The sequence below is a fragment of the Lissotriton vulgaris genome, chromosome 3_1, assembly GCF_964263255.1.
Source record: "Lissotriton vulgaris chromosome 3_1, aLisVul1.2, whole genome shotgun sequence".
Classification (NCBI taxonomy): Eukaryota; Metazoa; Chordata; class Amphibia; order Caudata; family Salamandridae; genus Lissotriton; species Lissotriton vulgaris.
In genome coordinates, this window is record NC_141689.1 from 1,893,348,361 (window position 1) to 1,893,372,971 (window position 24,611).

The window sequence follows — 24,611 nt, forward strand, 5'->3', positions numbered from 1 at the left end:
GAATGAACAAAACAGGCATTTTCCATCTATGAAACCGGGATCTGGAACAACATCCCAGAGTCCATCAGTACCACCCCAGCACTGCTCCAATTTAGGAAAGAGCTAAAGACTCACCTTTTTTTTTTAAAAAAAGCACTACATCACAATGCATTAACCGTACTCTCCTTGTTGACTTTAAGCTTGCATTTGCCCATGTACAGCTCTCCGTTGTCTTTTGGCTAAGTATGACCTATTTAAATACCATATACATAAATGTATACTAAATGAATCTATGCTAGCTAATGTACACACGCCCGTTGATCTATCTACAATACAGTAGATAGATCAACTGCCATTGCAAAAACTGCAGTAGTGTTTCTTAGTCTTGGTCTTGACATTTTTTGTTTGCGCTCTCTAAACGCAAGTGCGTGCTCTAAGAAATGGAACACCCTAACCTCTGATTTGACATATTCTTGAGCTACACATCACTAAGCCTTGAAGAAATTTGTGGAATTTCATAATGCATGAAATGCTCAGTGTATTACGCAAAGTTATGCATCATTTTGCAGCATGCTGGCTCTGGCATTTTGCACTATTTTTAGAGCAAAATTGCCACTGATACGAACAATCGCCCCTCGTGTTCTTCCCCGAATGTATGGCTTAATGGTAGGCTTTTCACTTAACAGTGGTAAAATAAAATGCCAGACATTATGCTAAATTAAACTGGCGTCAATGAAATATCACCTTGCCTAAACGTTACCCCAGTTTCCTGGAATGCTTGGACTGACTAACTTCAGCATCTGGACGCAGAGTTGACACTTTTTCAAGAAAATGTAGATGTGAAGCTCCAGTTATTTTTCCTAACCGTTTTGCTAGAAAATGGTATACAATGTATCTCCCCTCGTAAGAGGCGGTCCAGATTTGTAATTACTAAATCATTTTTGGGGTTATGAATTGTAAAATTTGGACTACTGAAGGGGTGCAACTGTGCAGCTTTTCTAAATTAACAAGTATTGCCAAAGCAATCGGTCTGACTTTTGTTTTTTAGTCCTGACTAAAACAATTGAAAAAGATACTCCTGCAGTGAAAAAACCTAAAATAGTAAACTAGTCTCTCATGCAGCGCAATGCAAACATTTCATAATGATGTATTTAAATGGATAATAGCAAGAATGATTCTCCTCTGGGTGCACCAAAGCCCACTGTATGGCTATAGTATACGAAATGTGTATCAGCAGATCTGGCAGACAACTGTGCCATACAGTCAGACTAGAAACCAACAGCTATATTGTAAATAACACTAACCTCTTGAATATTAGTAAAAGGACAAATATAGGAGAAAAGCCTGAATATCCGGGAGAACATGAACAGAGAAGAGAGGTGCATGTGTGTTTTGAGGGGCAGAACTGAGTGGACCTCCTTTCAATAGATTGCACCTACCATACCTCACAAAGCGACTTTGTGTGGTAGCGTAGGCTTTTTTTTTATATATACAGTGTCAGTAAGCCGCCCGGTCATTGGAGATAGAAAAGGATAGAAGAAAAACTCTCTATGCGAAACGTAGGAGCAGGTTATAGCGTGCCTGAGAATTTGCACTCTACCATGAGGTACGTTTTTTTTTAATGGATGGAGAGGTACAGTGCGGATTCTCCCTGTGTGAATAGGCATCCCTGCAGCTGATCGATAGCTACACAGCAGTGACTGTCAGCGCCTCCCTTTCACTCCATAAAACAGTAAAATGGTAGTTATGGTTCAGTCAACTCAACCCCTAAAAAGTTCTAAAACTCGGAAGTGATGGTATGCAGCACCCAGCGCACACCGTAACTCATGCCACTTGCCATACTCAATACCCTCTTTACCAGTGGCACAGGAAAACAGGCTGTCTACCAAGAGCAAAACAACTTATTCACTGCACCGTGTCTCATCAATGGCTTTAAGACCTTTAGCCACACCACCCGATCATGGAGTGAATCATACTGGCTTCCCCTCTAGTCACATCATCTTTAAAACCGCCACATGTCCTAGTAGGCTATCAGATGCAATACCCCCCACTTAATTGGCCAAGAATCTAGCCTCCTCAGGCATCACATGCCCCTCTGGGAGATGTGTTTTTTGCCTTGCTGATGAAACCAGTAAGATCCTCAGTAGTAGTGACAACTCTAGAGAAATCTCTGGTGCGCCGTAGAACCAGCTCGGTCTGTCTATAGCTTTTAAAATTCATTTTCAATGTTGGCTCGTATTAAGCGAGTTTCAAGCTCCTGGAATGGCAGCATGCCGTGGCCCTGATCCAAAAAGGAGGACTAAGTATAGCGATAAAGTTAATGCATCATTTATCTAACGGATTAATTGTTTGACATTTTTGCTAAATTGCTATATAGTACCTGTGGAACTGAGTGAAGAGAAAGAGTTATCGCCCACTAAGCAAAGTGGGTTTAAATATAGGTCATCCACATTTCACTGTTGCTTGTATTGTCGACTTTATCAAGGCAGAGAAAGTGTTAATCATTATTGCGCCTTCATAGAGTACTGCTCTATCTTTAACATGATTAAGCTGAATATTATCTTGAGAGTACTGATGACTTCTTGTTACTCAGTCACTTGATGACTAACTGGGTAAAAGTTTATTCTCAGCAAAAAAAGGTGCATGAAGAGGGAGAAATGTTGCGTGAGATAAGCAGCATTGCAAGCTTTCCCGCACTGTTATTTTGTTATTTTAGTTGTATTTATAGTAGAAGTGGGCGAAACTCGCTGAGTTTCTCTCCGCTGAATTCTGTAGAGTTACATAAAAACTCTGCGAGATTCCGCGGGTGAAATTTGGCACGTCCCACTGATTTTTAGTACTGGGAGCTTGTTCCACGTTGTAAAATTGGCACGGACGGCACCATGTATTGTGCCAGAGGGCGCTGCCCTGCATCTTTCTACTGGTCGAGTAGATTTTCTACTTACTGTAACAGTAGCTTTCTGAATGCAAACGGTCGCAACCTGCCACGACCGTCCGCATTGAGAAATTTGTAGCACCCGAAGATCGTACTAGGGGCGCTGCATCTTTCTGCTGCTAGTAGATTTTCTACTGTAACAGCAGCTTTCTGAATGCAAATGGTCGCAACCTGCCACGACTGCCCACATTGAGAAATCTCACTGGGAGGTGCTCTAGCATCCGAAAATTGTGCTAGGGGATACAAATTCTTGCTTGTGCTCGCCAACTTCATGTTGACAAGCCTCCCGCGAGAAAAAAACTCAACCATGTGGCGGTTGGAAGAGTTTTGTCAGAACTGCGCATTCCAAGTGGAACGCGGAGTGTGCAAAACTCTGCAAACTTCAGCGGCGTAGTGGAATTATTCAGCTACTCCAAACGTATAATGCTCATAATCCTTCATTAGCATAGGCTTGTAGCACTAATGCAGTCTGAAACCTAACAAAACCTGCTTTTGAGGATCATCACAGATTGATTCACATCTTTAGTCATTGAAGAGACCTCTCCACTTAGGTGAAAGCCGGCTATGGATTCCTGTCCTGCTCTTTGCAAGTGACAGCATATTTTTTTATCGCAAACTTAAATTTGATTGCAGAGAGCATTGAGCCCTTTATTTTTTTACAGTCAAGAACGTTGAGTCATCAGTTTGTCCAAATCAAGGTTTTTGCCTTTTGTTAGTGTACTTTGTTATTGCAGGTTTGTGAAAATAGAATGGCACTAGGGGAATAATCGTCGTATTTGCATACAGTTTGCGTTGTAGTGCCTAGTTTTCTATGAAGAAAAGTCACGAAATGTCACCACATGTCTGTTACATTTATTTTGTAGAAAAATTAGAAGTGGGAATAGGACGCTTGCCTTGTAGTGTTCTAAAGAGATTTGTGCCAAATGGTTGACTAATGTGGAATGTGTGGGTATAGAGTGTGTATTGAATATAAGCCCATTTTCGCGCTACTGAAAAGGTTTTAACAATTTGCTGGTCAACTGAAGGAGATCTTAATACTCGCCTGACCCCCAGAAAATTGAAAGAATTAGGTTATCTTCAGTACAACTCCTCGAGGAAGGAGAGCAGGGGTAGTCAAAAAGAGGACACCGCTTCTCGTCCAAGGCGCGACTAAGCCTTTTACTCTGCTACATCCTCCTAGGGTCCTACCTAGCACTAATAAGGGTTATTTTCAGTCCAGGTACAATTGCGCTTTGCTACTTGCTGTGTGACTGATTACTACATTACTTAGGTCTACCTATTGAATCTAGTCTCTAAGTAGTGTTGGTGTATAATATTAGGTCCTGAAGAATTGTCATTCATCCTGTGTGAATATACAAAGGTAAGAACCATGTTGACCACATGATACAACCAATTGATGCACCTCGTTCAATAAAGACCATTATATTTTAATTGAGCACCACATTTTTACTTAGGGTAGTTAGTATTTTTGTTAATATGTTCTGATACATAGCATCATTGCACCCATTTTAATCCACCTCCTATCACCACACTACTTTTTACCTCTTCTACCCCTTTGCTATCCTTCTCAATCCAAATAACTGACTAACATAGCCACCATTCAAATTACTTTCATATTTCACTATACTAATTCACCACAGACGCTATGGGTTCCAAAGTAGCGTGCTACTCGCCGAAAAAGAGCTTCAACACCCCATCAAGGGTAGCAAGCACAATATAATGCAAACCTTTTTTTCCTACTTCTATCCCTCCGGTATCCTTCTCAATCCATAGAACTGACTCGGATATCCACCACTCAAATTACTTTCATATTTTCACTTTACTAATTCACCAGTAATCCTTTATGGATTCCGAAGTAGCGTGCTACTTGCCAAAAAAGCGCTCTGACGCCTCGTCAGGGGTAGTAAGCGCTATATAGAGGCAATTACAATACAATTTATAACACAACCCACACCCACACTTCACCTGCGCCATTTAAAAGATATCTGGCAAAGAGCCCTCTAGTGGGTGCCTGTAGGGCACTGCAGAGCCGGCCCAACGAGGCACATGCTCAAATGATGAAGTATGACACCTTTCAGAGTGTGTGAGGACACTTGCTCATATTGTAGCTTTTTCCTTTAACTTGGAACGCGAAAAGCGTTCTTCCTCCCTTCATCCCCCCCCTGCCCCCTCCCCCCCTGTTTGAGAGGAACTGCACGCCCTTGGTTTTGATCTTCAGCACAACAGCACAAACCATACCCTCCCTGTTTGGTGAAGCTCTGTGATCCAAATATGGCCCTTTTTGTTAAAATTTTGAATTGATAGACTAAAGTTTTGGGAAGAAAAGGTGTTTGGAGTAAATTACTATTAATCTTTGCAGCTTGTGCAGAAGTTACCTTTTGGCACTGTTCACGTGTTTTGGTGTCTGGTACTTGGGGCTAGAAATAGTACGTCCATTTTTTTAAGGAATGAAGATGTAAATAATTGTATTTATTTTTTAATTTCCATCACGTTGTATAGAGAGTGGATGGATGACAAGATGCAGCAAAGTGGTGTGCACAGATAAGAGGGCTCCCCAGAGATGGGCCTGTGCATCCTTCAGTGGATTCCTTGCAAACGTATACATTCTATACACATTGTAGAGTACAGTGTAGAAATGTTGTCGGGGTATACGGTGCAACGTATTGTAAATAAGCACTCACAACGATACCAGCAGCAGAAACGGTTAAATGAGGAGTTGGAGTTGCGGTTTTACATGTTACAAGTGCTTATTAGGTAGGAACATGTGATGTAGGAATTAAAATGTTTTCGATTCTCAGTTGCAGATGCAGTAAAATGACTCTATTTAATAAAATGTTATTTGTGGATTTGAAAATGCACTCACTTTGACGTGCGTGAGTTTGTTTTTTGTTAGAAAAATGTGCGATCTTTTTTGCTCTAATATTGCATTGATCTTTTGCAACGAGATGATTTTCTAAAACGTCCACCCCTAGAGGGCGTGCCATTATGCTATGCAGAGCTACAAGGACTATGAATTAACGTGGACCAAAACCTTATAAAAACTGTCAAGACGCTGAACATGGATAATTCCTCCCCCGGTCTCAGTATGTTTCCCCTTATGAATTCAACCGAACCAAGCCAAATTAAAGTTCGATTGTTTTGAAATTGTGACAATAAGTGCGTTCCGGCTAAGACCTGCACGTGTCTTCCTGGTGCCGGCTTTTGTGCCATTTCTCGGGTGCTTGATGGCCAGTCAGCCCTTCGTCGGGGGTGTTTTCATTTCGGCTTTTGTGCTGCTCTGCATAGCTCGCTGATTCTAATAGACTCGGAGCTCCCTGGGAGCGCTTCTTGCTGCAGCATCCAGCCTGCGTTGCCGTGGCAACGGGAAGGAGATGCAAGCGCTGGCTGCTATAGCCGAGCCGCCCGTCCAAGGCGCAAAGCCCCCGGGGAGGCGCTGAGAGCGGCGACGCAGCCAGGCTCTCCCAGCTGATGGCTGGGGCCTAATCTCATGTCACGTGGGGCTGCAGAACGGCGAGTTCTGCCTTTTACCACTATATAGAGTGGTGCCTGCCAGGCGCTGCATTGGCAAACCATGTCTTGCAGTGGTAAGCGAAGGCGTCCTTATTGGTTCAAACACCTGCACAGTAATCTCTACGGCAAGTTTGGGAAGCCTTCCAATCTTGACTGATAGTTATTGTGTGGCTTGTTAGTGACCACCAAAAGTTCGAAAACAAGTTTGTTTGGGAATATGGCTTGCTATTCTAAGCAAGAGATTTCTCTTTCAGTTTGTGTTAATTTAGGCAACTGTTTTTGGGGGTTGTGGCATACTTGTGTGCACTAAATCATCCTCAGCAGTGTTATGTACTTCTATTAAATATTCCTAGTGGTAATGGTCGAGTGGCTTGCAAACAGAAGCTGTGCCAAAAATCACTGCAAGACTTTTCTTTATCTCCCAGTGCAATGCTTTCTTATAATTTGGTGTAGTCATCCGATTGTAACAGTTCAGAGGGCAGTAGCTGTCAATTGTCCTGAAAACCACACAAATAATGTATATATTTTAATCCCGTGCCTTTGCCTATAAACCCTGTTAGCATCGACAGTGTTTAAAATACAGATTGATGAACCTGGTAATCTGTCGCCTTCCTAGTGAAGTGAGTACAATAAGATGGTGTAGATGGATATTTCCGTAAAACCTGCTCAATCCACTCTAAAGGTTGGATATGCGTGCTTTACAAGTTCAAGTTTGAAAAAAGCACTTGCCTTTTGGTTTAGTCTTTACATTGTATCTGTTTAAAAATGATGTGTGACATTTATACACCTAGAATTATTTTCACCCTTAGATGTTGATTTTCAGTGTTTGTCAAGAACGAAGGTAAAATACATATCCATGTGTAACCCTTTAGTTCTTTTTTGTTTGCGCACATACAATTCCTTGCCTCAAAATTTGGAAGCACTTCTTCTGTTTTTGGATGTATCAGTAGATCCAATGTTAAACCTTTGGAAGCCAGTCAGTAGTTATGCTGTTCATTTATAGGTTTCACATGAACATTCCGTACGCTTTGTTAGAGAGATCTATTGTTAACAAAAACAAAACCTTCAAAATTAACTTTGAGCCCACAATTGCCTACCAATACTTACCATTGGTTGGCTGCCACGTCACTCTTGTTTCCTTGCTTCTTATTGGTCATACCTTCTGCTGCCTCCGGACTGCTCACCTCATCCCGCTTTCTTTCGGGGCTTCTGTCCCTGCTGCGGATCATGGACCTAGCACAGCTTTCTGTCTGCGGCCATCGTCCTTCTAGTGGCTCCTGCAGGTACTTTTTTAATGTTTATTTTTACATTCGGACATGTACCCTCGAAGAGTGCATCTCTGCAGACTGTCTCCTTCCCCTCCCCGTGTTGCCCCAGCACTCCTCCGCCTTAGTTTAAACAAACTTTGTTTTCTATAAAAACATAAAGTAATAGCTACAAAGATATGTTATAATTATTGAATAATGCACTGCAGTAGCACATAAGTAGTCTTTGTGGCTTTTTGTAGTAGCTTATAGGGACTCTGTCATGGCAGTGGAAGGAAATCGTTAATGCCTGCCACAATATAGAAACTTTTACAGACTATCATACCATGTTTGTGAATACTCTAAGACAATACAAGAATTTCACATCTTCCCCACTATCTACCAATGGCAGAACCAGTGCAAACTACGTTTTGCCCTGTTAACTGTTAAGGAAATTCAAGGCTTTGAGGACGTTGACGCCAGCAACACAGTGCAAATGACTGGCTCAGCGCTGCAAACTCTTTACCACAATGCCGTAAGCTTTTGGACTGGCAAGCCAGCAGGGGCATGCCACAAACCAGCATTGGTAAAGCCAATAGATTTTTTGCTTATGCAAAATCTATTGCCTTTGTAAATGTTTTTTTTGTTTTTACGTGTTGCGCAGCAGAACGAGTTGCAGTGCAACATGTCTTTAAAGTTCAGAAAAAAGTACGATGATGTGGCCATCATTGACCACATCATATTGCTTTGTATTTTCTTTTCTTTAAGCCATGTTGCACAGCCCGTCAACACGAGTATTAAAAAAACTAAAAAAAAAACCTTGACAAAGCCAATAGATTTCATAAAGCCGAAACCGATTGGGTTTTTCAATGCATGTTGTAATCAGTAATCAAAACAGAGCAGGCAATCAGAACTCCAAGAGTTTCACTCCAGACAATCACCGTGGATCAGCAAGGAACACATGGAATGTCCATAGCAACATGGCTGTTAGCCAGTTTAAGAACATAGAGATTCCACAGCTGGAATTAACAAATACATAGCAGTCTACACAAGCTTTCGCTTGCTGGCCTGCTCAAGCGTCCATAAAATCCCATATCAAGGTCTGATCATGGAACGTGTGTTTGCATCTGAGCCTGGTGAGTTAGTGGAGAAGCCATCAGAATTGCTGATGCATCAGGATTGTTCCCACAGTACCCTTTGAAGCCTGTGGTAGTGCTTTGTTGCCGGTACATAGTCCATGATTGTCACCCTTTAAGCATGTACCATCATTTTTATTCTGGAACCATCAGGGAAGGTAACAGTGGGATTTACGGTTGGGCTCTCAAGTATTTGTGCCTTTTTTCCAAATCCTCCACATGTAATACTTCTGATCCCTTCCCAAAATTGCTTCAATACACTGCTCTGCTTGTGAGCTTCCCACGAAGAGTCCCTAAGAAGTGTATTGTGTCCTCTGTATGTAGAGCTGCTTGTGTGCCTTCAATGAAATGCTCACCAGGAATTGCTAGCATTCAAAACCTGATATGCAAACAGCTTGCAACGAAGGGCAGATATAACGCAGTCAGCTCTTAATCTGGTGTTATTACATTTCTGGCTTCCTCTTCCAAAGAAGTGCCAGATACCTTGTTTTATTCCGTGCTATCACATTCAGGGGTAGCAAGCGCTAGATAAATGCAATTACAACACAATACATTTCTCTGTATGATGTGCTGATTCGATGTTCACGTGGATGCTGGCTCGCTTTAGCCACAGCGTGTCAGTGTCTTTACCAGCATTGTGCTTTTGTGCATATGGTTCCTTTTGTCTTGCAAAGTGCCAGTGCCATCTCTCCACAGGGCACTGATGTCATCACCCCATAAGGCAGGGGTCTTCTAACAGGGGGTGGACCACCCTAGGAGGGCCCCAAGGGATCACAGGGGGAGCGCCAGACTCTGGTCAAAAGAAACGTTAAGTTGATAATAGTGCTTAGTCTACAGAAGAAAAAAAATGAGGCAGTAAGCCGCTCTGTAATGGGCGATCTCTAAAAAATTTTGACATTTATATCCTGGCAGGGGGAAGGTGTCAGAAGGGAAGGGACACCAAATATCATTCAAAACCCATACCACCCAATTTTAATAATCGCACTGTGGATACTTTTACAGTTAGTAAGGCCTGCCGGACCAGAGTAGTATGTTAAGCACTCATATCATACAGAGCGAGGGAGAAGCAGAGATCCATTCGGCTTTCTTAGGTATACATTTCAATCAAGGGAGAATGAATCATGTGTCTAGTAGTACCAGGGTCTGTGAGTCCGTAAAAACCCACATTCACTCTGACTTCACAAGTGGGGATGGCAGTATCTTTGGAATCTCCGCCTCAGTAGTTAGGTGAGTGGTGCCATCATTGGGTCTATTACACCTGAGCTTCCAGTTCTACAGGCGGTGTTTACTCCTCCACCTGAAGGGAGACCTTCTGGAATTCTGACAGTCGTGAAACACTTGTGAAGGAGTGAAAATTAAAATGACCTATTTTCCTGTTTGTTGAAATTAATTAGGCAGGAATAGGTAATTTTTAAAAACAGAATTGGTGCTATGGTGGAAGAGTAAGTGATATACCGCACCTTGTGATCGATTGTGAATGGTCAACATGTTTGGTCCCTTATTGCCTCTATAGGTCAGTGGGCCTTCTTCAGGCCCAGAATGGGGGCGAGGAAGTGTAACTCGCTTGTGACAGGTAAGTAGGTTCACTTACCCTTCTTCATGAATGAGTGTATTATCTCATTGTATACTGTAGTTACTGGTAAGTACTGTACCTATAACTGTGGAAAAACTAGAAAAAAGACTGGGAACATGGTACAGTATCAATAGGTGCACCCTGTCTCACCTCATTGAAGAAGGCCCACCTACCTATAGAAGCAATAAGGAACCGAAACATGTTGACCGTTCATCATTGACCACAAGGTGTGTTAGATCACTTACTTGTCCACCATAGCACCGATTCTGTTATTAAACGTTACCTATTCCTGTTTAATTAAATTCAACAAACAGGAAAGGAGGTAATTTTCATTTTCACTCATTTACAAGCCTTTCACGACTGTCAGCATTCCAGAAGGTCTCACTCAGGGTGGAGGAGTAAACATGGCCTGGAGAACTGGAAACTCAGGTGGAAAAGACCCAATGATGGCACTTCTCAGCTAACTACTGAGGCAGAGATTCCAAAGATACCGTCATCCCCACTTGTAAAGTTAGAGTGAATTAGGGTTTTTACAGACTCACCGACCATGTTACTACTAGACACGTGATACATTCTCCCATGATTGAAATAGTATGTTAAGCAATCATGTATTTTATTGCATTCTTAGAACAGTGGCAACACTTAACTGAAATGTTTAAATAAGCCCCAAAGTATTGAAACATTAGCAGTTTAATAAAATAATTGTGAAACATTTTTTTTTTGGGGGGGGGAACCCTAGGTATTTTTTCATTTGTGCTGGGGGCGCCCCCTCTCAATAAGGTGGTAGGGTCCTCCTTGTTGCTGTGTGCTGAATTGCACTCTTTCATGATGGGCTGGCATACGGTCTCCACCGATCCACGCCACCCCGTGTAAAGGTGTACCCACATCCACCACCACTCTCATCCTCCGCTGCGCCATGGTGGTGCACACTCATGCACACAATGTGATTGTGTTCTCGCCGCCGATGCACTTCTGTACGTTCCCTCCCCACAGCCAGACAGGCACACTCTTTCAGTGCACTGTTTCTGGCTGTCCTAATAATTTTGTGATACAGTCTTACCTAATTTACTTTACCTTCCTTTGTCACTGTTTATTCAGCATTAGGTAGTGAAGCCACACACTGGGAAATGTACCATTCAGGCCTTCAGAATGCTGTTATACAAGTTTCCTTCCTGGTAACGGAGTCATTGAGGAGACTTTCTCTCAGCACCTTGCAGTATGACAAAGCACGTTGAAAGCCCCCTTCTAAAGCAGCACATTCTCCGGTGACGTGCAGGCGGGCTGTCAGTTGTAATGTATCGTAAGCGTGCTTTCATGAGGATTACTATGAAGCTTTGTCCTCACTGTCTGGGCGTTTTGCCGGATATTTCCTAGTGAAATATCCCGCCATCTGGACTGGAGGGTCTTCTGGCGAGATTGTCTGATCTCCATTCTGCCGGGTATTTCTTCAAGATAATAGGAGCTGTGTTAATGGTATGTATTACCACTTCCAAAACAAAGACAGCTGGTGTGCATAACCAAGAGGGGGTGGGGGAAAGAGAGTAAAGCGTTGCTGGAATCTATACCAACTGGTGCATGTCAAGATTAGCAACGCTCAGTAGTGCCTCGCTTCGAAGCGGATTACTCTCCAACGTTGGATTTTTAAACTTTCTGCTCTGGAAGTTTGCCCTTTATGTTGCAAAACTTCTAGGTTTGTTAGAAAACACAAGTTAGTGCCTGCCTAAGTGTCAGTGCTGGTCTTTGAGCTTTGTCCTCTTGGGGTTCAATTGGAGCCATATGGTTCTGCCTTTCCAATATTAGTTCTTGAACTTTAATTTCCTGCTGTGACCAGGTGTAGCGGCACTAATGCACAGAGACATTCAGATCTGGAGCAAACGTTTGGGAGGAAAGTTCACATGAGACATTATTTGGAACTGGTTGGGACAGATTCTTTCCTGGATGCTACTTAATCAGATGACCATGGGCCTGCTTTGTCAGAATGTTTTTATATGGTTAAATTCTTTTTTTTTTTTTTTTCAATCTCGCCATAAAAACTTACAAATGAGTTCCAAAGTAGAGCAAATACCCGAGAATAGAAGAAATTTTTTGGAGGGCAAGCTGAAATAACTCTAATTAATCAAGTCCAATCCCACCCTGAGCGCGTGAGTTTTATTTTCCACTCTATAGACTCCACTTTTATTCAAAATGCTCCAGTCGTGTCTTTCTTTTTCAAAGCTTTGTTTACAGGGTTGTGGTATCTATTGTATAAACTGAAGTGAAACAGGATTACAACTCCCAGAATATATTATGTTGTTAAATGAAAATCCATGACTGGGGTACTACGTCTTTAATGACATAAAGGCCATTGGTAACATCAACCCAAATAATAAAAGAAGTCGAATAGATTTTAAATTTTTTTTTACATCTTCGACAGACATCTGCCCGCTACTTTAAATTCACACTGAAGGCCACCAATCACAGGCATATCAATATCTATAGACTTTCCCTAGGTTGTTCCATGATATCCCTCCTCAAATGGCTGCATTTGAAGACAGGGCGTGAAGTTAACGTGGAACTCTCATCTCTCTTTCAGATTCCCACTTTTTCTCCACACCGTTGGAGGACATTTTTTTTAGTGAGGTAATATTTACAACACCTTGCATACTTTTCTCTCAGTGATCTGAACGTGCAGGTTTCAAGGTGAGTCGTGAGGAAACCACAATATAGAAAGTTTTGGGCGAAGTTCAGGGCCTCCTGTAGATTCTCAGTTTGTGGCTCTTTGTACTTTAAGACATGCCATCATCAATGCTCCAGGTCTGTACACGTGGTCAGGATTATTCTCGACTTGATGATAATGTGGCCTCCGGGTGTTGTGTGTTCTGGATAATGCACTTCCTATCTTTGTTCCATTTGAAAGTCTTTGGTCCGGTTCTAATGATATACTGTCTCTGGCTGACGAATTCACGTTTTCTCCCTACCTTTCACTGACTATGCTTTGTTTAAGTGTTGAGTGGGTCCGTCTGTGAAGTGCTTACAGTCATGCCCTGTGTTATTAGAAGTAAGGAGCACCACTTGCACTCCTGCTCTGTTTCTGAATTCTAAGTGGCAACAAGCCAACTGGAGTGAGAGTATTGCTGAGTACACAATAGAGAACAGTGACCAGGTGAAGGGGTGGGAAATTACGCTTCTGACCATGGAGCTTAAGTAATACAGAAAGTTGTAAAGGCCATAACTACTGAAGGGCAGTGAATGCAACTGATATGTATTGTTGAAGAATGATTGGTAGTGTTTCAAATCTACTTAGATTGGATTGATTTTTAGGCTGAGTCTACAAGACAGCACACGCTGTCTGGTAGACTCAGCCTACCAAGCCGACCAGTAAAAGCCGACCAATGCTTACATTGGTCGGCTTTACTGTCTCGCATTTGCCTGCTCTTTATTCACGGTTTTTATTGCCCAGGTTACATTTGTCTGTCCTCTGGAGCATTCCCAATTTGCTCGTGTCCTTTGTCTGATCACATTTAGGGATTTTTAATAAAACTTTTTTCTTAAGCTGTCCAAAAGAGTGCATATGTTTCATCTATATTACTAGTGTGCTTCTCTTCTCCTTTATGCGTTGTGTTGTTCTCTCTCACCTGTGTGCTTCTCCCACCTGCACTGCTTTCTTGTCCTTGTGCTTCTTCCCCTGCTCCTTATTGCTCTCTTCTAGTTACTTTTGTCCTTGGCACTCCGCATTGCTCACTCTCTTGCCCTTTTGCTTTTCTCCTCTGCACTCCATGTTGCTCTTCTCTTTCTTACCTGGTTGCTTTTCTTTCCCCCTCCTGAACAACGCCCTCCATGTTGCTTTCCCCCCACCCAGGCCCCTGTGTATCTGCTCCCCCCCCCCCACCCATACCCCCATGTTGCTTCCCGTACCTGTGCCCCTGTGTTGCTTCCCACTTATTTCATTTCAAGTACCGATCCAACTCTAATTGGTAAATTATAATTAAAAAAATCCTGTGTCATTTTGTACGCATGTGCGTACAAAATGATGCAGGCAGTCCTCTCATAGGCGTTTTTATTTATTCTTCTTGAGTCATGCTGCACATCCGCTTAAAAAAAGTGCTATATTGTTGCCTCTTTTTTATTTCTGTAATTACTGATCTGTCTCAGATTACTAAATAAAATAAAAATGATGCCTGCATCTTTTTGTATGTGACAATAGGTAACGATTCATGCCCACATCCACGTCATCAAACATGCATGTGCCTACATAAAGTACGAAATGATGCGTCCGCTGCAGCATGTCTTCACACTTTTAAATTTTGGCCATGCTGCATAGCATGCTGAATAGCATCTTGCTGATGGTGTACAGCATCACAAAAAGGCTTTGGCAAAGCTGATAGGTCCCTAATGTGAAAACCTATTGGCTATGCCAATGCTTGTTAGAAATTGCCTTTTTGCCTCATAAGTTTCAGTTCTAATTTGCTCCTGTGTTTGGGCAAAAAGTGTCCATATTGTTCCTCACCAGGGTATATTTATACATGCGAACAGTCACACGTGTGTACCCTCACACAACAGTATATGGCTGAAGACCACCTCATCACACATCTCATCAGCTGTTAATTGGTCGCACATAGATTGGCCCAAATTTAATGCACTTTTTGGAGTTAAACCTTTTTCAGCCTTAGCTTGCATAGTGTTTCAGTAGTCGCCTGCTGAGACGTGAGCGCCGGGTGAGGTAGGAGCAGTCTTCCATTCCTGGTGTGTCCTTGCGAATCAGATTCACCGTGCTTGAGCTGCTGTCGCTACCACTCATGAGTGAAGTGCATGCAGGGCCGCACGCCGCATCTATTCGAAATGTGTGGCGTGCACTGCAGATCAGATGTGACAACCTGGCCTTTTGGGTTGCACTTCCTACCTGATGCGCCTCTTTGTCCGACTGATATTTGGTATATACCCAGAGTGACAATAAATACCGAAGTGCTGAAACATGTAGACCTATTTGCGTTGAAGTTACCTGTCATTAACAGGAAAGGATGGATTATAATGTAAAGCAGCTATAGACTACTTTGTATTGCATTTGTCCCTTCTTCAAGCTCTTTTTTTCTTTCTCTGCGCCCTCTTCTATTATGCCTATATTTAATTTCTCACATTGTACCTTTTATTTGTGATCCTCATTGTTGCTTTCATTCCTTCTGTGATCCATACCTTTGGTTGCATTTCTTTCTTTGTCCTCTCCCATGTTTTGCTTTGATTTGTTGACCAGTATCCCTGCTCCACTATTCCATATCATGTTTTCCTTTTCCCTCTCTGACTCTCCACTTGATCTGCCATACTTGCAGTTGTGACCCATTCTGCAGCTAATATCCTTGGTTTTCATTTCCCTTTGTGTGCTCCCACCTTGAATCTCCAAATCTGTATTTCTGTTTCACTTCTGTTACACATGCTTCCCACTTACCACCTTTTCTTCTATTTCCACCACACCTCCTCTTCTATTTTCACCACACCTCCTCTTCTTCACTTCCCTTATTTCAACCCCTCCCATGTGCCCTGTTCTACAGCCATCTGTACTCACCTTCTTTCCTCGTGGTTACTTCCCCCTGCTCTCCCAACCGTTACTCTACATATATCGTCTACTTAAACTCTTCTGTTCCTTTTACTCCACACTTTGTGTGCCCGCTCGCATTCTACCCACTTGGGCTTCCTTCCTTTGCTCCACCGCTACCACCTTGCTGATTTCTGTTCAGACTCCCCTGTCACTCCTACTCAAACACTTTCAATACCCTTTCTCCCCATATATATACACCCCCCTTATAATGCACTGTTCCCATTCTCGCTATGTATATAGACCTACCTTAAAACACACTGCTTCCGTTCTCCCCATATATATACACCCACCATATAACTCACTGCTCCCATTCTCCCCATATATATATACACCTACCTCATAACGAACTGCTCTCGTTCTCCCTATATATATATATATATATATATATATATATATATAGGGAGAACGAGAGCAGTTCGTTATGAGGTAGGTGTATATATATATGGGGAGAATGGGAGCAGTGAGTTATATGGTGGGTGTATATATATATATATGACTATTTAAATGTTTCTGTGTCTTGGGCGCGCTATGTGAACAAGCTCCCCTGTGGAGTGAAACGCGTCATCTGTATTGAATAAACCGTCTCTCTGCTTACCCATTTGAGGATTTATCGTTCTTTTGGCTCTACTTCGCTGCTTTGCGTGTGGCTCTGGAGGTCCAGACCTATTAGGTTCCGCCATACATTGACGGGACAAGGACTGCTTTCGTTTTATTTATATTATATATATATATATATATATATATATATATATATATATATATATATATATATATATATATATATATATATATATATATATATATATATATTCATCGAATAACGCACTGCTCCCATTTTCTTCTTATATATACACACCCACCTTAAAATGCTCTTTCTTTCTCCCCATATATATACACCCGCCTTATAACGCACGGCTCCCATTCTTCCCGTATACACGTCCACTTTATTATGCACTGCTCCCATTCTTCCCGTACCCACTACACTGCTCCCATTCTCTCCATATATACACACCCACCTTATAACGCACTGCTCCCATTCTCTCCATATATACACACCCACCTTATAACGCACTGCTCCCATTCTCTCCATATATACACACCCACCTTATAACGCACTGCTCCCAATCTCCCCATATATATACACCCACCTTATAACGCACTGCTCCTAATCTCCCCATATATATACACACCCACCTTATGACGCACTGTTCCCATTCTTCTTGTATACACACCCACTTTTTAACACACTGCTCCCATTCTTCCCGTATATACACTCACTTTATAACACACTGCTCCCATTCTTTCCGTATACACACCCACTTTATAACGCACTGCTCCCAATCTCCCCATATATACACCCACCTTATAACGCACTGCTCCTAATCTCCCCATTTATATACACACCCACCTTATGACGCACTGTTCCCATTCTTCTTGTATACTCACCCAATCTATAACACACTGCTCCCATTCTTCCAGTATATACACTCACTTTATAACCCACTGCTCCCATTCTTCCCGTATACACACCCACTTTATAACACACTGCTCCCATTCTTCCCGTATACACACCCACTTTATAACACACTGCTCCCATTCTTCCCGTATACACACCCACTTTATAACACACTGCTCCCATTCTTCACGTATACACACCCACTTTATAACACACTGCTCCCATTCTTCCCGTATACACACCCACTTTATAACACACTGCTCCCATTCTCTCCATATATACACACCCACCTTATAACGCACTGCTCCCATTCTTCCCGTATACACACCCATTTTATAACGCGCTGCTCCCATTCTTCCCGTATACACACCCACTTTATAACACACTGCTCCCATTCTTCCCGTATATACACTCACTTTATAACACACTGCTCCCATTCTTCCCGTATACACACCCACTTTATAACACACTGCTCCCATTCTCTCCATATATACACACCCACCTTATAACGCACTGCTCCCATTCTTCCCGTATACACACCCACTTTATAACACACTGCTCCCATTCTTCCCGTATACACACCCACTTTATAACACACTGCTCCCATTCTCTCCATATATACACACCCAACTTATAACGCACTGCTCCCATTCTTCCCGTATACACACCCATTTTAGAACGCGCTGCTCCCATTCTTCCCATTTACACACCCACTTTATAACACACTGCTCCCATTCTTCCCGTATACACACCCACTTTATAACACACTCTCCATATATACACACCCACCTTATAACGCACTGCTCCCATTCTTCCCGTATGCACACCCACTTTATAACACACTGCTCCCATTCTGTCCATATATACACACACACCTTATAACCCACTGCTCCCATTCTTCCCGTATACACACCCATTTTATAACGCACTGCTCCCATTCTTCCCGTATATACACTCACTTTATAACACACTGCTTCCCTTCTTCCCGTATACACACCCACTTTATAACACACTGCTCCCATTCTCTCCATATATACACACCCACCTTATAACGCACTGCTCCCATTCTTCCCGTATACACACCCATTTTATAACGCACTGCTCCCATTCTTCCCGTATATACACTCACTTTATAACACACTGCTTCCCTTCTTCCCGTATACACACCCACTTTATAACACACTGCTCCCATTCTCTCCATATATACACACCCACCTTATAACGCACTGCTCCCATTCTTCCCGTATACACACCCATTTTATAACGCGCTGCTCCCATTCTTCCCGTATACACACCCACTTTATAACACACTGCTCCCATTCTTCCCGTATATACACTCACTTTATAACACACTGCTCCCATTCTTCCCGTATACACACCCACTTTATAACACACTGCTCCCATTCTCTCCATATATACACACCCACCTTATAACGCACTGCTCCCATTCTTCCCGTATACACACCCACTTTATAACACACTGCTCCCATTCTTCCCGTATACACACCCACTTTATAACACACTGCTCCCATTCTCTCCATATATACACACCCACTTTATAACACACTGCTCCCATTCTTCCCGTATACACACCCACTTTATAACACACTCTCCATATATACACACCCACCTTATAACGCACTGCTCCCATTCTTCCCGTATGCACACCCACTTTATAACACACTGCTCCCATTCTGTCCATATATACACACACACCTTATAACCCACTGCTCCCATTCTTCCCGTATACACACCCATTTTATAACGCACTGCTCCCATTCTTCCCGTATATACACTCACTTTATAACACACTGCTTCCCTTCTTCCCGTATACACACCCACTTTATAACACACTGCTCCCATTCTCTCCATATATACACACCCACCTTATAACGCACTGCTCCCATTCTTCCCGTATACACACCCACTTTATAACGCACTGCTCCCATTCTTCCCGTATACACACCCACTTTATAACACACTGCTCCCATTCTCTCCATATATACACATCCACTTTATAACGCACTGCTCCCATTCTTCCCGTATACACACCCATTTTATAACGCGCTGCTCCCATTCTTCCCGTATACACACCCACTTTATAACACACTGCTCCCATTCTTCCCGTATACACACCCACTTTATAACACACTGCTCCCATTCTTCCCGTATACACACCCACTTTATAACACTCTCCATATATACACACCCACCTTATAACGCACTGCTCCCATTCTTCCCGTATACACACCCACTTTATAACACACTGCTCCCATTCTGTCCATATATACACACACACCTTATAACCCACTGCTCCCATTCTTCCCGTATACACACCCACTTTATAACGCACTGCTCCCATTCTTCACGTATACACACCCACTTTATAACACACTGCTCCCATTCTTCCCGTATACACACCCACTTTATAACACACTCTCCATATATACACACCCACCTTATAACGCACTGCTCCCAATCTTCCCGTATACACACCCACTTTATAACGCACTGCTCCAATTCTTCCCGTATACACACCCACTTTACACCACACTGCTCCCATTCTCTCCATATATACACACCCACTTTATAACACACTGCTCCCATTCTTCCCGTATACACACCCACTTTATAACACACTCTCCATATATCCACACCCACCTTATAACGCACTGCTCCCATTCTTCCCGTATACACACCCACTTTATAACACACTGCTCCCATTCTCTCCATATATACACACCCACCTTATAACACACTGCTCCCATTCTCTCCATATATACACACCCACCTTATAACACACTGCTCCCAATCGCCGCATGTATATACACCCACCTTTTAACGAACTGCTCCCATTCTTCCCGTATACACACCCACTTTATAACGCACTGCTCCCAATCTCCCCATTTATATACAACCACCTTATAGCGCACTGCTCCCATTCTTCGCGTATACACATCCTCTTTATAACGCACTTCTCCCATTCTCTCCATATACACTTCTATCCGCCCCTTACTCATTCCTCCCGGTCACACCATGATACCTTGCCCTGCTTCCCATACCTAGTCCTGTCATTCTTCCCACGTATTTTTCCACCGCTCTCTGTGGCCACTCCTGTCACTCACTACGGCCCATCCTTATCCCTACGCCTGTGCCCTCTCTTTTCACTCACCCATTCTTACTTCTGCACCATTTCCTGCACCCTCATTTCTCTACTCGAAGCATTTCAAATCGCCCTTAAGTGCCTGAAAGGTACCATGGTGCCGATATATAAAATACTGAAATCTTTCTTGTTTGCAATGCCATGTGCTTTTGTGTGCTTTTACGTCACTGACTGAGACCTTTTTGTCGTTTGCAGGACCTGGAGATCGTGTACTCGTACCTCCATGGAATGGAAGCCTTGTCCAATCTGAGGGAGCATCAGCTGAGGTAGGCACCTGGTCGCGCCAGCGAAGGGCACCTATGAATGCACTGCCTTGAGTCTATTGATTGCCCAGGTTCCTCTGGTTTACAGGCTTTGTCCATGCAAAACTGCCAGTAATAGCATAATATTGATTTCAGCGCCTTCCTTCCTCCCTGCAATTAGACTGCTATTGCCTTCCAGGCACTGCCAAGCTTTTCATCAGGATTTTTTGTACATAGAGGCAGTAAGATCAACCTATTTACATGCATAAGTTAAATATGGGAATAGCTGAAATATACCAAGTAACACTCATTTGAAAAGCATCAGCAGGCTTTCTCATTCATGTCATTATGCTTCTTGTATTTGAACAGCTGATGTTTAAAGGGGTGAGCAGTTTTGTTTGACAGAGGTGAAGAAGCATGGCATTTTCTTGGCTCAAATTAAAGCACTGTGCAGCTCCAGTGAAGTAACAAGTGTGCCCTTTACAGAATATCCCACATTGTGTTGCTTGAAAAGTGCTGTGTGCACTGTGGCCTGCAGAGCCTACACTTTTCACAGCTGCACCAAGTAGTTTTATAAATGTACTTATTAATCGGAGTTCTCGCCAGAAGAAACAGTTGTCAACCTTTGACATCAGCTTGGCGGGTGAGACCCAAACATGCCCCTTTGAAAAGACCAAAACACCTTGGGGTTCTACAAAGTTAGGAATTTATTGTTCTAGTTTATTTACACTGCTGTGCCTACGACACCCCATAAAAAGTGTAGTCACACACGTTTCTAAAAGGTGGCTGTGGGGGGATCTCTTTCCAAAATATTGGTTGCAAAAATTGAGAAAATAATATACGTTTAGACCTCCTGCACTAAGGTATTGTCCAACATTGATCTGATTTCTTATTTAGCAGCTGCCTGTCTCTCACTGTATCACACACATAACTACTTGATTGGCCAATTGTTTCTTGTCCAGTATTTGATTGCCTTCATGTATGTCTTGTGCTGCTTTATTGCTACTAGCTCTCTCTCTTTTTCTGATTAAACATTCTTCTTTCCTCATTTCCAGCCTAATCTCAGATGTTTTTTTAAAACATTTCTAAATCACAGTAAACGCCAAAAAGTGGCTCCTTGATGCTAGAAAAAAATATTTCCAATGCATCAGAAATGCAAACAGAACAATGTTCAAGGTTCTCCTAAAATCCAGTTGTTCTTGAACTTGGCTGATCGCAAGCCTTTTTGATGTAAGAAATGGAGGAGAAACCAAGTGGCAAATCGAAGAGATCTGGACATCTTGTTATGAAGAACACAAATGGTGATGCTTAAAGGATCTTGACCATTAAATGCTTTTGCTTAAGACAACTTTAAAAAATCTCAGAACCCAGGTCAAACCTCTGCAGGTGTCTCACACAGGATCACCTTTCTTCAGCATCATGTCAATGTATACTGCAAAGTTCTGTACACATTGCAGCTGACAACAGTGTTAGGAGGAAGGCCGAAGAACAGCTTATTATGACACTTAAAAGACAGACCTTTGGTCATGTGCGATTAGATATTTCATTACAGGTGCTGATACAGGAGGTCACTCATAGTGTCTGGCCAAAGAGAGCATCCCACCAAAGGCTGTCTTTTCCCACAAGTATTCTCTCCATTATGTTGGAATATGAGTGGAGGAAGCTATGATTCCTTTATTGTTTTTGGCCAAGAGTCTGTCATGGGGCAAAGCTAACACAGACGACGTTTGATGCAGCTGAACAAGCCTCTGGGTATCCTCCATGTAATGCTGCCAAATAATCTCAACAGCAAGGCCAGAAGCTACAGGCGGGTCTGAAAGGAACTCTGTTGCAATCACGATAAATGGACAAAATCTCGGACTGAAAAGGTAGGCGAGAAAGTGTTTGAGATCTTTCATCTAAGAGAGAAGTTTACCACCTTTAAGCTAATAGAGGTGTCAACCTCAACAAGTTGATTTGTCTGGATCTTTTCATCAGCAGTATAGAACCCATCGTAGTTGTCCTCATTTTAAATCTAATCTATCTACCACCATCTCTGAACAGCTGTGTTTTTGTACCACTACCAGGGCAAAATCCAGCCTGACAGAGGTCCAAAGCAGCAGCACCTTCAAGGTGACCCAGAAGTTGCTTGACAACAAATATTTTAATCATCTGAGCCCATTGAGAATAGAGATATGTCAGTAGTTGTTGACATCCTCTGTGGCATGATTGACTTTCTTTAGGATGGAAGAGACCACTCTTTTGTTTCCATTTTGATGATGCTAGGCCTCTCTTGAATTTGTTTTTTATCAAGCCAGTGCTTTTAGATTTCAGGCTTTGCCTCTCATTGTCTATATCAAGTTCTGATACTCTGCTGTCTTTTCATTTTCTAGTTGGCAGTTGTGTCTCTCAAGCTATGATCGTCCACATCAGGTTTACTTCCACCAACCTATCTCTCTTATTGCAAGAACAGTATGTTCTTCAGTTTCGGAAAAATGTATGTTAGAAGCCACAACACTTTTCACTGTTTATTTATTGTGTGCTTCCCAAGTGTACCTCCTTTTCCCGGTGCCATAGAATGTTTGCATGTTCGACTGAATATGCAGCTGATAACCTGCTGCAGTACAGGTGGTGGGCCTTTTAGCAACGTCCAATACCTTTTCCATTCTACAAAGGCACAGCAGTTAATGCACCAAGCAAGCACACCCTTATTTCTTTCTCATACCAAATCAAAGAACTTCTGACCACCCAGGTTACCATTCAGTCCTCCATTGGAATTTTTTGCATGCAGCGGCTGACTAGTATTTTTAACAAGATGTCTCCCACTCCATTCTCCGTGAAAGTCCCCGTTAAAGCACCAGCCAGAAAGTGATCGATTGAGAAGGTTGTGATTGTGATTGGGTATGGGGGGCTTTGACTTTGGTATGCACTGGATTCTGAAAGCTTTGCTGTTGATTGTGACTAGGTCACTGTTGATGAAAAGGGTCACTGTAGATAGCATGCCTTGTGAAATGGTATGTGACTTGCTACTTTGGCACTGAGGGAGAGGGTCCTTGGCATACATGGAGACTGTGCGTAAAGTGACACAAGAGAGTCTGTGGACGAGGGAAGAGGAAGGGTGGGAGGAATATTCCCTCTGGACATCTGCCTTCTGAATATCTAATTTTGCTGTGTGAGCCCATTGTCTATGCACTCTGGAGTGAGCAACATAAATCTGAAGGTTGTTAAACAAATTAGCATTCATTGCATTTGAGTAGCATTATGATGTTCATAGGACATGTCCAATTCAGTCTGAGATGGATATCTAACTGGACTGCCCATGAACATACCAGGTATTTATTTATTTATTTTATGTATAAAGTTTTAGCCTGATAAAGTTTAACTCTTGATGTTTGTCAAAATATCATCTTAGTACCCCTGGAAGTGCGGACCGTTCTTCCTAGTGAACTTAGCTTACAAAGAAACCCACAGCCAAATGTATTTTTTTTAATTTTTATTTTTTTAATTTTTGAAAACCTTTATTGTGCAAGAAGAATGGTACAAATACGGGCCTACAACCGTCAGGCCGGCCACGATACTTTTATGCACAGAGGCAAGCTATACGGTCCCCCAGCGCCATCAGGCAATATAGCAACAATTAACAGCAGTTACACCGAACGGAATAATGTCGCTAGGGAGAAGGAGCATTGAAGGTTAAAATTTTTAAATTTTTAGTCTAAAGACAAATCAGTGAAGAATAGAACCAAGGAGGACTGAGTCCGTACATTAACTTCACCACATGGGCAGGCAGCATCAAGAAGTAACAACAGTAGCGAGGAACCCCCC

General features: G+C 42.5%; 1 protein-coding gene across 13 annotated transcripts in view; it reads left to right on the top strand.

Annotated features, from left to right (window-relative positions):
- The window catches only part of RAPGEF2 (Rap guanine nucleotide exchange factor 2), a 924,668-nt gene that overhangs the window by 222,486 nt on the left and 677,571 nt on the right, over positions 1–24,611 (top strand). For all 13 annotated transcript variants that reach the window (XM_086962364.1, XM_086962365.1, XM_086962376.1 and 10 more), the window contains exon 2: positions 20,761–20,831. In XM_086962364.1, coding sequence (XP_086818490.1) covers positions 20,761–20,831 — 71 coding nt within the window. The remainder of the gene's footprint in view (positions 1–20,760; positions 20,832–24,611) is intronic.